This window comes from Sinocyclocheilus rhinocerous, unplaced genomic scaffold (assembly GCF_001515625.1).
Source record: "Sinocyclocheilus rhinocerous isolate Xijiao unplaced genomic scaffold, SAMN03320098_v1.1 scaffold1258, whole genome shotgun sequence".
In the NCBI taxonomy this organism is placed as follows: domain Eukaryota; kingdom Metazoa; phylum Chordata; class Actinopteri; order Cypriniformes; family Cyprinidae; genus Sinocyclocheilus; species Sinocyclocheilus rhinocerous.
In genome coordinates this window covers 128,359-141,775 of record NW_015648525.1, presented here as the reverse complement: position 1 = coordinate 141,775, position 13,417 = coordinate 128,359, and the positions used below count along the sequence as shown (strand labels likewise).

Sequence of the window (13,417 nt, the reverse complement as noted above, 5' to 3'; positions counted from 1 at the left end):
GGTGTAACATTGGTTTTGCTTTGTTTCACAGAACTAATCGTTGCCTGGGTTGCGTACGTATGTGTGGGGCGGAGCTATCAAAATAGGGGCGAGAATTGTTTTGGTGATTTCAAATGTCAACATTGGCTACCAGAAATCGCTTACCCCACCTTTAAGTATTTTGAACTTATCTTGGACTAAGGGAAATTACATTGACAAAATAAATATGTATGAGGCAGCTTTAAACTAATAGTAATATCAGCTAGTAAAATTAGAGGATCTATATAGTATTTTATATATATTGTAACTTTATACACCCTAAACTTGCAATCACATTAGCGATGTTAGCAAAAACATTAGCAAAAAATTTCCTTTGCCAATAATATAGCAATGTATGAAGCACAGCTCACAAAGTCATTACTTTTAAACCAAGCAGCTTTCTGTTGGTCAAAGTGCTGAATTTGCATGACCAACTGGATTTTGTCTGCGGTAAATGTGACCACATCTTATAGACGCGTATTTGAATTTCTAGACTTGGGGATTGCCTAAATTTAGAATGCTAGTCTCTAAAACAAGGTTGAAGCTAGAGAGGATTACTGTAATGTAGGATTATTTATTGTGTCATGGAAAGCATTTATCTTGAAGACAATCTATATGGTGTGCTGTCAGACCCTCACCAGGCAGCTGCCACTCGGAGTACTTCTGCAGCAGTTCAATAACCTCAGCTCCATACTTCTCCAGCTTGTCTTCGGTCACACCATCAATCTGCAGCAGAACCTCCGGATCAGACGAGAGAGTTTCTGCACAGAAATGCATCACAATACATTTAACACAGAGCACATGGGGCTGTGAAAAATAAAGGGAATTAATTGCTTTAACTTAATGAGGTGTTTCATCCTCGTAACACATTATGTAAAGCTGACTGGGGAAGAAGAAAAAAAAAGACTTGAGTAACGTCTGTTAAATCAGCACATTTCAGATACTAAATGACAGCATAATGTAACCTTAATTAAATGATTCATTTACTCCTTCCCTCCCCAATGTAATTAAAAAAAAATATATAAATACATAGGCTTTCAGAAACATTTACAAGTGATAGAATCTTTAATTTAAAAAGTTTACACACACACACACATACACGTATGTATGTATGTATGTATATGTATGTATGTGTATATGCATCATATACACACACACACTCAGACATATATATGTATATGTGGGTGTGTGTGTGTGTGCTTGCATATTATATGTAATGTAATGTAATGTGTGTATATTATATGTAATGAAAATTTGCTAACCAGCAATCTTTTTGAGTGTGGCTGTGGAGAAAATGTTGTAGTAATGAATGCCGAAGACTTTGCCCAACTTCTTGCACAGATCATTGAGTTCCTGTAGACATTTTTTAACCATCTCCTCTCTCTTAGAAACGTTCTCAATCACAGAGGCTTTGTGCTTTCTGATGCTGGACGCAGTCTCCGTCTCAACAAACTCAACCTGCAATTGGGTTTGGTCATTAATAGAGCATACAACATCGGTATTGACCATACAGATCAGTGTCACAGGTGAGAATAACATAATATTAATAGTCTCACCTGCATGCAACCACTCAGTACACTCATGGCTTTAAGCCCAGCAGAGATATAGGCCACTGCCTGCCCTTTGTTAGTGATGTAGAGGTCCTCCATCAGAACACTATCCAGCACCAGTTTCTTAAAAAGCCTCTCAGCATTGTGTTTGGAATATGCTGCTCCTACTCCGAACATTCCAGACTGGATCCGAGCACTTTTGGAGCCTGCCGCAAAGAGATATTCTTATTGAGGCCTGGAAATCTCAAGCACTGGATGAGGCAAAGGATATTCATAGTAATATTCACACTATCATTTATGACAGTCAAATCCCGCTAGGCTTCTTACCAAGAAATATGTCGACCAGCATGTTGAGAGTGAGCCTGTTCTGCTGGGCGGATTTGCCATATCTGTTTCCAACCTTCTCACAGTTCTCCTGCACAAACCTCACAATCTTCTTCACATCATCAGTGACATTTCTTGATTTATATTTCTGGAGACAAGCATTAAGATGTATGAATTTGTATTTGTATCTGTAATTAACATAAAATGGCACTATATTCAAAATACCAGCAAACAATTAGTCAAAGCAAGTATCAATTAAATTGTCTGGCAAGCAAACTATATCCAATTTCAAGCAATGGCTGTGTACAATTATACAGTTTATTATTATGCATGACATTTGCATAATGTACACTATAAAGAATGAAATGATTCTATGATGGTCTTACATGTGGTCTGGCACAATTGTCACAGATGACCTCAGGATGCTCTTTACAGAAGCTTGTATTGAATGTGTGCTCGCCGAAGTAAGCCAGCAACTGGATTCTCCTGCACTCGGCCACATTCTCACAGAAATGCACCATGCTGTGCAGGTTGCTGATGTGGGTGGCTTTGGATTGCTGGCTGCCGTCTTTATCCACTGCAATTATATTAACCGTTATGTAGGCCACGCTCACAGACAGGTTAACTATGACTGTACAATAGTGTCTGGATTTTAGATCCCAAATGCATGTTTCTGTAGAGCACCTTAAAACATGTCATTTAACTGAATAACAAATGCAACATTTAAAGTTCGGTTATATTTCTATGTCTTGCTCAGTTTTATTAAAGGTGCAGTAGGAGATCTTGGAAAATGCTAACTTTAGCCTGATAGCACTGAAAGCAACCCTCCCACCCTCCCTGCAATCGCCGTCCAAAGCCACGCCCCCTGAAGGCATATACGCACATAGATCAGACGACCAGAGACAACATTACTACAATACATCATGTGTTATTAACCGGTGATAAAACTTCATAGTACAGTTAGTAAAAGTACTATAATACCAGGAAGAAAGATCAGGTTGTTGACGTTTGCCTGCCATTCTCACTCTGTCTGCACAGCGTACGTGATGACGTATACGCTGATGACATATCCTGTCTGCGCAAACAGGGTGTGCAGAGGTATGCAAATACGCATGTTGACAGGCTGGTAGGAAAGTCCATCAAAACGCTCGGAACGAGCATTTTGATTGGACAAACATTTCTTGGTCCGACGCCTTCCACAGAATATATAAATACAGATAAATACATTTAGACCACTTAACAATGATTGCTATCGGGATGTGAAGAGATTTTCAACCAGCATAACAAAAAATGTTTTGGATGTGATTGAAAATCGCCTATTGCACCTTTAAGGGATTGTTTACAGTTAACACACTGATATATCCTAGCTTCATTACAAGAATAAACAAAAATCCTGCAGAACATACTAGCAATGAGTCTCTTGATGCGGATAACATCACTGTAGGAATAGAAGAGGACGCAGTGGGAAATCTCTCCATCTCGACCAGCTCTGCCTGACTCCTGGTAATAACCCTCCACTGACTTGGGCAAACTGGCATGGATCACATAACGCACATCTGGCTTATCGATTCCCATGCCAAATGCAATGGTGGCACACATAACCTAAAAATAAAAGATGAATGGTTAAATATAAAAAGCGGTATTTTGGGGAATCAGGGAAAATGAAAATGCCCGGTCAAAAGCGCTGGTCCATGTTTTATAGTTATTTTCAAAACTGAGTGCCTCACCTGGCAGCCATCCTGGTTGATCCATTTATTCTGGACATATTCCCTGTCACTCAGGCCAGCGTGATAAGCCAGCGCTGCGATCCCAGCCCTCTGCAGACTGTCAGCCAGAGTGTCGCAGTCATTACGAGACAAGCAGTACACAATTCCCGAGTCACCTACACACACACAGTCAACATGATTTATAGGGTCTCCATGCTGTGGTGAGAAATTATAATTGCTAAAGACGGTCTCAATCTGGACAGCACTCACGTGGGTAATATTTCTTGATCCACTGAATACATTCCTCATCAACCTTCTTGGGCTTTTTTGGCAAAACTGAATATTTGAGATTGTGCCTGTTGAAGCTCATAGTGAATCTATGAAAACATTATCATTTTAATATGACTAACACATGTACTTGATATCTATAGATTTAATGGCCGAGTATCAAAGAATAAATAATTGGTAAGATTTGGGTTGGTAAGATTTTTAAACAGCATTTGCTTTAAATAGAAATATTTTGTAACAAATGTATTTACTGTCACTTTTGATCAATTTAATGCATCCTCCTCTGCCATAATCATATAAAGATTTATTTAAAATGTAAAAATGTTACTCTGTATTTTGAAGGAAGGTGAGTGTTAAAATAATCCTGCATCCATATTATAATCAGAGTGAGAGTGCCATTAATCAGAATGTCATGCTTTTTACATAAACGTGAATCAGCAATTGCTTGCAGGAAAACTTACACCTGAGGACGGGTCATTGCCAGCTGGTTCAGAATGTCTTTCTGAACTCTAGGAGTGGCTGTGGCCGTCAGTGCCATTATAGGAACATTGGGAAACATCCGCCTGAGCTCATGTAAGCGCTTGTAGTCTGGCCTGAAGTCATGACCCCACTGAGGAAGAAACGGATCTATTTATTTTACAATGTTTTTGCTTTTACCTGTGCCAATATTTTCTGTTTATGTAAAACACTGTCTTGTCTTCACTACTTAAAATCACATATATTTGACCGTTCTTGTTGCACTATATAATTTTCAGTTAAGTTTACCTGACTGACACAATGGGCCTCGTCAATGACAAAGCGAGCCAGCAGACCCCTTTCATACAGATTCTGAAGGGCACTGATCATCCGTCCACTTGCACACACCTGAGAACAAAAACTACAAATATCAATACGGTTATAGATATGCATGCAAACTTGCAATACACTTGTCTGATTTGAATCCCACCTTCTCAGGAGTGGCATAAAGCAGTTTGATGGGGGGATCCTTCCTAGACAGCTGCATATAGATCTTTGCAGCCTCACTATCTTTTTTGTCCCCAGATAAACTAGTTGCACAGATCTGAAACACAATTTCACAGTAAGCAACTGTTTTGATCAGGTTAAGACAATTACTGTGCATAAGGAAAAGACGGACTTACATCTAATGTGGTAAGCTTTTGGACCTGGTCAACTATGAGAGACCGCAGAGGAGAAATGACAACAGTCACTCCAGCAAAGACACAAGCAGGAAGCTGATAGCAGAGACTTTTACCACCACCTGTAAAGGGGTTGTGTCACATTGTAACATATCATCATTAGGAAACATTTTTTTTTTTAATTGCAGGTATCTTGACACAGAGAAAGAAAACACTAAAACAAAAGGAAAAGGGAAAGTACACTGCTTTAATGCTCAAAAAAATGAGACTGCCTGACAAAGATCAAAATGTCTGTCCTATTTATTAATATGTCCTATTTATTAATAACCCTATAAAGCCTACTATGTCCATCTTCATGTCATGCTACATGTGTCTTTTTGCTGTGAAATATTTAATTATTTTTAGAAAGTAAATGTAAGAATAACTTAATATTTCAAGGTGAACACTTACTAGACTGAACTTAGGTTAACTTTATCCAAAAAAATAAATAAAATGTATCATGATTCAACATGCTTAAGGAATGTTTGTTTAACATTTATTATACATCTCTCAAACATCATATTACATTATATGCTTATACATAAAAAAAAAAAATAATAAAAAAAAGTACATTCAAATGATATATTTGCTATTTTAAGATTAAGGGCATTGACCAAAGTCTACTTACAGATTTGCGAATAAATAAATCATCTCTTTTCTTATTATTTTCAAATATTGCATAAAACAATTTTTAATTATAAAATAAATGTGTAAATCTCAACTGATTTGCACCACTGGCCATAAATATCTTTAAATATTGTAAAACCACTGGAAAAAAAAAACAATACTGGCTGACCACTAGTTCATGAACACTATATCTATACACGTATAGTAAACATGCAAAAAATGATACAGCCAGACATGCTGCAGGTGTAGACAAGACATAGTGTGCTGGGATGTCTAGTCTAACATCAAAATAAACAAGAAATATGAGTCATAATGACTCATGTTGCTATAACATTTCTAACAAACCTGTAGGCATCAGTACAAACGTGTCTTCTCCTAACAGTGAGGCATTAATAGCCTCCAGCTGACTGAAGCGGAACTGATGCAGCCCAAACTTCTTATGGAAGATCTTCATCATCTCTGGGCTGTGAGGAAAGCTGAAGCCTCTAAAGCGGTCATGAGCTGGGTTTCTGTACACAGGTTCTGCAGATCAAGGCATAAACTGTTACCAGATAACTGCTCATCGTGCCATTTCATGGGTTCTTTAATTACATGAACTAAACTGTAAGGGATATTACATTACTTAAACCTACCAGTGTTTAATGTTTTGGTAGGTTTTAGTGCTGGTGGTGTTGCAGTCTTTCTCTCCAAAGGTTTTGAAGGCCCTCCCTCCCGCACTGATGGCGTTTTTGCATCAAAGCGGTCTCTTGATGCCAAGACACTTGGAGGTTCTTCAAAATATTCTGGAACATCAGTCTCATCAAAATCATCAATATCAAAGTCATCAATTAGGAAGTCATCAAGTGTCTCTGTATCTGCTCGAGAACAGTTGGGTACTTCCATGTTGGTTTCAACACTGCTCTCAGTATTTCTCTTTCCTGATTCTACTCTTTTGGGGGAATAAAACAAGTCAACCTGATCTCCACCCACAGTCTGATTGTTTGACTCATTGAAGGACAACCTTGAGTAGCACTTATCTGTTTTTGACACATATTTGCTTGAAGGGGGACTTGACCTGTTTGAGATGTCCCTACTAGTTGCTGTTTTTGCGGTGCTGTTAGGATTCCAGGAACCACCAGGGGTCTCAACCCCATTGATGATGCAGTCAGAATCCTCAAACACACTGTCATTTTCCAAAGATATGACTGAGGCAATGGACTTGCGAAATGGAAAGCCTGTTTTGACAGCCTTTTCTGATGTCACTGGGGTCATAGATGATGTTAGACTAGAGGGCGTGACTCCAAACCCTTGTCTGTTTAGCAGACTAGAATATGGAGTTGCTGCTGGGCCTAACTGAGATGTTCTAGATGGTGCACCATTAGCAAGAATCCTTTTCCTGTGGTAAAGACAGAGACACAGTATAATGGAGAGTTATTAGTTATACTGAAACAAGCAGTAATGTCATCAAACATTAATATAGTAATAGAAAACAAAAATTGATATCACGCTTTCATAACTGGAACATTTCCTCCCTAACGAGTAATAGGGTAAATTTTACAAAAAGGCCACCTGACAAAAAATTTGTCACAACGCCAAATCTTTTCATGGGTTAGAACAGCCTTTATTTTTAAAAGCTGACTTTATACAGAATATTTTATATTTAAAAGCATATTTTATGCAAAAAAAAAAAAAAGTAATAGAAGACTATTCAAAATAAAAAAAATTTAATTTACCCAGCAAATGTACTCCTTTATTGCTTTACCTGTGTGCTCTCTGCAGTAATAGCTCTGTGCCGCAGGTCAGTGCTATGAGCTCATGCTCTGGAATAGTGTCCACTAGATAACAAATAGACTCCATAATAGTAAGGAGAGCATCATCAGGTCCTAAAACAAATAAATGCACATTATACACATTACATCATTTCATTTAATGCAAATGGTTGAATAACAAAAAGTTAAATCCTGCATTAATGATACCTTTTAATTCTTTAGCAGGTTCATCACAGGGTGCTGACAGGTTTGAGGCAGACTCATGAGGTGGAACATTTTTGTCAGCATGTGTAACAGGGTCAGATGAACTATAAAACAAGAGTGTTAGAAAATAAACTAAAACAAAAATAAACTGTACTTATTTTCTGCCATATTTCATTTCTTTCATGTTACCTTTTCTCCTCTTCTGAGTCAAAGGGACTCGTCTCCTCAAGAACAGGGGATGGGGGGATGAAATCCTCATAAAAGTTGTCTGTCTCAGTCTCATCAATGTCTATGATGTTTGTCTCAGCCCACTGCTCTTCTGCCGCAGCTGCAATTCAAATACTATGTATTATTTCGTTGTGAGCTTTATATTAATATCTAAACACACCAACCTTTTCTTTAACAGGTGAAAAATTACAAATTGGGGTAAACCCACTGAAGAAATTGAGGTACACTAACTTGTCACACACTTGATGTCCTTTTCATTTTTATCTGGTGTAATACAGTCAATGATCTCCTCTTCTTCAGTGTCACTAAGTAACGCCTTTTGCTGGACTGATTTCTTATGTCTTTTGGATTTTTTAATGGGCGAGTCCTCTGGCTCTCTCTCAGCAGGCTCTGTGCTGACTCTATTAGCAGCTGACAGGATGTCCTTTGGGGTAGTTATAGATTCTGTAACCTGTGAACCTCCATTTAATGTAGTCTCATCACTCTTAGCACAAGAGGAATTTGGGGACGTGTTCTGGTCCGATACACTTAGCTTTTTTGTAGAGGGTTCTGTAACTGGGGACGGTACTCTTGCCTTGACTGGGGTTTCAAAATCATCCAAGTCATCCCATTCATTGAAGGAGAGTTGGGAGATGTCACACTTAGGTTCACCCACAGTTTGATCCTTAGGTAAGGCTGCATATTTTGCCAAATCCTTAATGGTAAATTGGACAGGAGGTGTTTTGTTCACAGCAAACGGGTTGACTAATGGATTAACAGTATTTGTCTTCGGTCTGCTGGGTGCAGCGAAGAAGTTGACTTTCGGAGCTGCTCTCTTAGGCTTTTGCGAAAACGTCACAGGAGTTTTGGTTACTTCACAGCTGCGGGAAATATTGACACTCCTGTTTGCTAAGACATTTGCACCAGTTACCTTTTGAGGAACTTCCACTTTGGAGATACCTGATGAAGACTTTTTGAAACAAAACCCCCTAAAAAAAGACATTTCAGAGGTTAGGCTACACATTTAAAATGTTGACAGTCAAATCACTTTAATTTGTCTATCTATCGGACTGTTTTTACTCTGTACTTTAATCTATATTAACTATCTCTCCTGCATCTGACTTTTTTAAATCTGTAGCTAAATCTATCCATCTATCGCAGAATATATAATAATGTTCTTACCCAGGCTTTAGTTTCAGCAGTGACAACTTGTTCTGTGCAGCATTATTGTGTCGTTCCAGTTGCTCCTTTAGGTTGTTTTGAGGAAGACTCGGCATTGTGTGTGAATTTATAGTAAATATGAATCCTCAATATTCATGTATATGGCATTGAATCAACCCCACAAATACACACGCACAAAAAAATTAATGCGACATTACAACACTTGATTTAGCACAAAAACACCCACAACGCAAAGTTTTACTCTCTTTCTGCCATCATGTGAACATTAAAACACCAAAAAGAGAAAGCCACACAAAATGCTTTTACAATCACCACCACCGAACACAAATATTTGATATTAAGATATAACATACGAGCGCCATTCAACATCACCATAACACTGCTGAAAGCTCGCGCTTACCGCGTATTCGTAAACTCGCGCTCTGTTTGGACAGCTGCCAGTAACGTCACTTCCGCTAAGCGCCTGTTCGTTTGCAACATAAATTTTGTCGCGTTTTCAGTTGTACCTCAGCAGCATTTTTATCTTTTCTCCGTTTCTTCGTCCTATTTTTGTTGAGTGGATTTTTAATCGTGTCTCAACGTAGACTAATAAGTACATAAATAAATGCTTTCTCTCTGGCGCACACTGTTGTAGCTCAAACATTAGATGTTGGTTTAGGTTGCCACATACTGGTTTGCAGTGGAATTGCACATTATTTACATATTATATCTCAGCAAGGAAGTACAATCTCGCAGTATTTAATTAAGAAGCAGCACAAAAAAATTTACTTAAAAATTCACATTTAAGTTAATTTCAATACAGTAAATGTTAAACATAGGTTCTCCAGCAATGTCTGCAGTGTCTTTTGCAGTTTTTACTTTTTAAAGTCTTAAAGTTCTACTTAATTGATGAACACCATTACTCTGAAGGAAAGTGATCCATAAAAAAGACAGGACACACACACACCCACACACACACAAACAAATCCCTGAGAATATATTTATTTCAGTACAATAATTTTGGTTGCAAACATGAATATTACAAATTCTTAATTTTAACAAAGTGGACAACTTCAACATTAAGCATATTAATAGAAATGTCACTGACATTGTCAAAATGTCACTGACTAGAGCAGGGGTTCTCAAACCTCTCCATGAAGTACCCCCAGCACTGCACGTTTTGTATGTCTCCCTATATCTGACACACCCACTTCAGGTCTTGCAGTCTCCACTAATGAGCTGATGAGTTGAATCAGGTGTGATAGATGAGGGAGACATACAAAATGTGCAGGGCAGGGGGTACTCCAGGACAGGTTTGAGAACCACTGCACTAGAGTGTCACTGAATGTTTTTAATGAATGTAAATCATTATTTTAATGTAAAGTTAAATAAGTATTTCACTTATTTACTGACAGCTAGTATAGACTACAACAACTCATTGTGCATAAAATGATTTTGTGTGAGAGTAAATGTAATAACTTGTCTCCCTTTTCATGGTGTAAGAAAATACTTTTCAGTTATTTACACCAAAGGTAAAGGATAGGATGAACATGCAGCAAGTCCACACATGTTCTTTCCCCTCTCGATATAGAAATACCTGTATGGGAAATAACAAGACATCACATTTATTGTTATTAACTTGGCCAAATGGTCAAGTTTCATATATAATCGCTACTATATTTTTTAACCTTACAGCAGCACAACATTTGAATAAATCATGTAAACAGACCCATTAATTCCCCAGTTGGTTCCCCAGGAGTTCTTCACTATCCAGTATGGAGTTCCATTCTGCTCAGCATAGCCCACAGCAAGCACTGCATGGTTCACCATGTCAGTAGTGTTGTGACACTTGGTGCTATAAAATACAGTCATAACATTACAGAAATTCCCATGAACTGTCAGAAATAAATCCAGTACAAAAGCAAATGTACATATATTTAATCCTAACCTGGTGTATATTCCATCTCTGTAGTGCATGAAATCAGATGTCACCTCATATGCAAGGCTGACAGGGTTCAACCTGGCCACAGCATCCACCATGCCCATTTCATCATACTAATAACAGGAATTTACAGTTAGAGTGAAGACATGAAGTTTTAATAATATTTGTACACAGACCATTACCTTTGTAATGTTTACAACATCCTTCACAAAGGCAGCAGCCAACTCTGGTTTGAATCTACATTCACCTTGCTACAAGTAAGTAGAGTATGAACAAATGTTAGCACTTTATAAATGAACTCTTGAAAACAATAGTTAAAATGGTAAAATACTTACTATAGCCTTATAGGGGTAATCTTATTCTGTCATAAGACCTTTGTTGTACATGATGTACTCAAAGGCATGACTTGGGAGGCCACTAAAAAGCGGTGACGGGATGTAAAATGTTGTTTAGACCATTTTACAGTTAAGACTTTACTCCTAAAACCATAAAATAAGCCAAGATGAAGCTCACCCATTGCAACCATGATTGTCGAAAGCACCCGCACAATCAACAAGCTGCTGCTCTGCCTGTAAAACAAGGCATGATAGGAAGAAGAAGAGGTTAGACAAAATAACCTGATGTTTCATATATATTACAGTTATATTTTATTACTAATGTGCTGTTTTGGGGTTTGTTTGAACTTGCCAAAGGGCAGAAAAAATGAATATTCATTACAATGTTGATACTAAATTGAATAAAAATACATTATTAATATCTAATGATGAATGTTCACTGTCATTGTTAAATTAAAAGCAACATTTACATACTAGTTGCAGGAGTTTCCCTGTGGCAATAGCAGTGACAGACTCCAGACAGCCTGTGGTGGAAAAGGTCCAGCAGCTACCACAAGCTCCCTGAAATAGTGTCACCGATTAAGCATTAGCACTGTTTACTTAAAAAATAATCAATTGTAAATACAATAGAGAATTATTAGCCTATAGCAAGATAAGCAAGCTACCTGGTTCTTGACATCAGTTACATAGTGTCCTTTCGTTCTCCAGTCAATCATATCAGGATAATGCCCGTTACTGCTCACATGATTCCCTCTAGTGGCAGAGCAGTTCTGTCAGGATATAAAATATTCATGAATTGTGGTACTTTCCATAGTTCCTCATTGATCACGAGAGGCTGTTAAAAATAATACCTGAGGTTCTGTCAGGAGGTAGGACTTTTTAAATTCAGTAAAGGTCATGTCTGAAAACTGATTCAGTCCCACTGTAAAGTGCAGAGAAATGTTATGTGATTTTTTTAAACATCATTTTCATAACACTGCTTTAAAACAAAGACTTCATTAAGTTAGATTATATCAGTCATACTTGAAAACTTGTGGTTTCCTGCATTATGGCGCTCAATCTTCTTCTTGTTCTCCAGGAATGTCTGTAGCCGCTGGTAATATTCATTTATCTCATATTTTTTGTTATACTGCAAATTTCAAAAGAATAAATAAAGTTACTTCCTTCCTCTTTCTAATTTTCACTTCCTTCCTTTAGTGTCGCCTTAAATTTCCCTGTGTTGCGACATGAACTTACAATTAACTTATTCTTACCTGAGACATCCATGATTTGAAAAGATACTCATCTGTAACAAATACATATTTATATTTCATTTTTTTAATGCACACAACAGTTCTCCAAAGTACCTTTATAAAGTTTCAATTAATTAATCATTTGCATTTTAGTCCATAAAATCTATTTTAAATGCTGTATTATATATGACAATAGCCTATACTATAGCCTAAGTCTAAGTGGTCATAAACTTGTTATGCATTTTTGAAGACTGTAACCGCCAAATAGTCAAGAGCGAAAGTAGCTACGACGCAACGGCGCACGTACGTGGAAGAAGAAAAAAAGCTCAAAGTCAAACACTGGTTTAAAAACTTACCTTCCTCAGTGTGCAATGGCAATGTATGCACCTGATAGAGAACGGCAAACAGAACCGGTAAAATCAGCCTGTTCATCTTCAATCCTGCGAGCAGCTCATAACAGCATTACAGTATGAGATCTCATCACATGAGAGCTTTAGCACTCCTCCTACACGAGGGAGGGCTTTCATTGTACTCTGCTCTTCGGGTTAAAGGTGCACTCAACATTCTTTTTTGATAATTAAAACGTTATACACAAAGAAATGAGCAGCATTTTTGAGATATATCAGTAAAATGTGAACTCAGATAAAGCCGTTTTATTTTACTTGGAGCGGGTCGCCTCCTCATGTTGACATCATATGACCAGATGTGTCACGCCAGCGAGTTACTTATAGAAGTTTAGCTTACAGTAGCCCTACATGCTTTTAGCCAGTCTTCAAGGCAAACAGGGTTTTGGTTTACACCCAATATTTTTCCTGAAAACAACCCTATACTATGAACATAACAGTGTCGTAAAGACATGATGAAACTGTTCTTTTACAACAAAAATTGATTACATAGGCC

General features: G+C 37.7%; 1 protein-coding gene and 1 pseudogene across 5 annotated transcripts in view; both read right to left on the bottom strand.

Moving 5' to 3' along the window:
• The window catches only part of LOC107709804 (Bloom syndrome protein homolog), a 15,389-nt gene extending 5,963 nt beyond the window's left edge, over positions 1-9,426 (bottom strand). For 2 of the 5 annotated variants that reach the window (XM_016514424.1, XM_016514423.1), the window contains exons 1-19: positions 9,030-9,425; positions 8,100-8,836; positions 7,830-7,968; positions 7,644-7,744; positions 7,430-7,550; positions 6,321-7,063; positions 6,034-6,210; positions 5,026-5,144; positions 4,833-4,946; positions 4,652-4,750; positions 4,348-4,496; positions 3,869-3,975; positions 3,620-3,774; positions 3,299-3,494; positions 2,279-2,469; positions 1,896-2,040; positions 1,575-1,774; positions 1,281-1,476; positions 657-779 (exon numbers count right to left, since the gene is read on the bottom strand). In XM_016514424.1, coding sequence (XP_016369910.1) covers positions 657-779; positions 1,281-1,476; positions 1,575-1,774; positions 1,896-2,040; positions 2,279-2,469; positions 3,299-3,494; positions 3,620-3,774; positions 3,869-3,975; positions 4,348-4,496; positions 4,652-4,750; positions 4,833-4,946; positions 5,026-5,144; positions 6,034-6,210; positions 6,321-7,063; positions 7,430-7,550; positions 7,644-7,744; positions 7,830-7,968; positions 8,100-8,836; positions 9,030-9,124 — 3,907 coding nt within the window. In that variant the 5' untranslated portion in view covers positions 9,125-9,425. Of the gene's footprint in view, positions 1-656; positions 780-1,280; positions 1,477-1,574; positions 1,775-1,895; positions 2,041-2,278; positions 2,470-3,298; positions 3,495-3,619; positions 3,775-3,868; positions 3,976-4,347; positions 4,497-4,651; positions 4,751-4,832; positions 4,947-5,025; positions 5,145-6,033; positions 6,211-6,320; positions 7,064-7,429; positions 7,551-7,643; positions 7,745-7,829; positions 7,969-8,099; positions 8,837-9,029 lie in introns of all 5 variants that reach the window. The other 3 variants (XM_016514426.1, XM_016514428.1, XM_016514425.1) reach the window with 3 other exon arrangements.
• Positions 9,427-10,529: 1,103 nt separating this feature from the next.
• On the bottom strand, positions 10,530-12,994 carry LOC107709800 (pro-cathepsin H-like; annotated as a pseudogene).
• Positions 12,995-13,417: the final 423 nt, after the last annotated feature.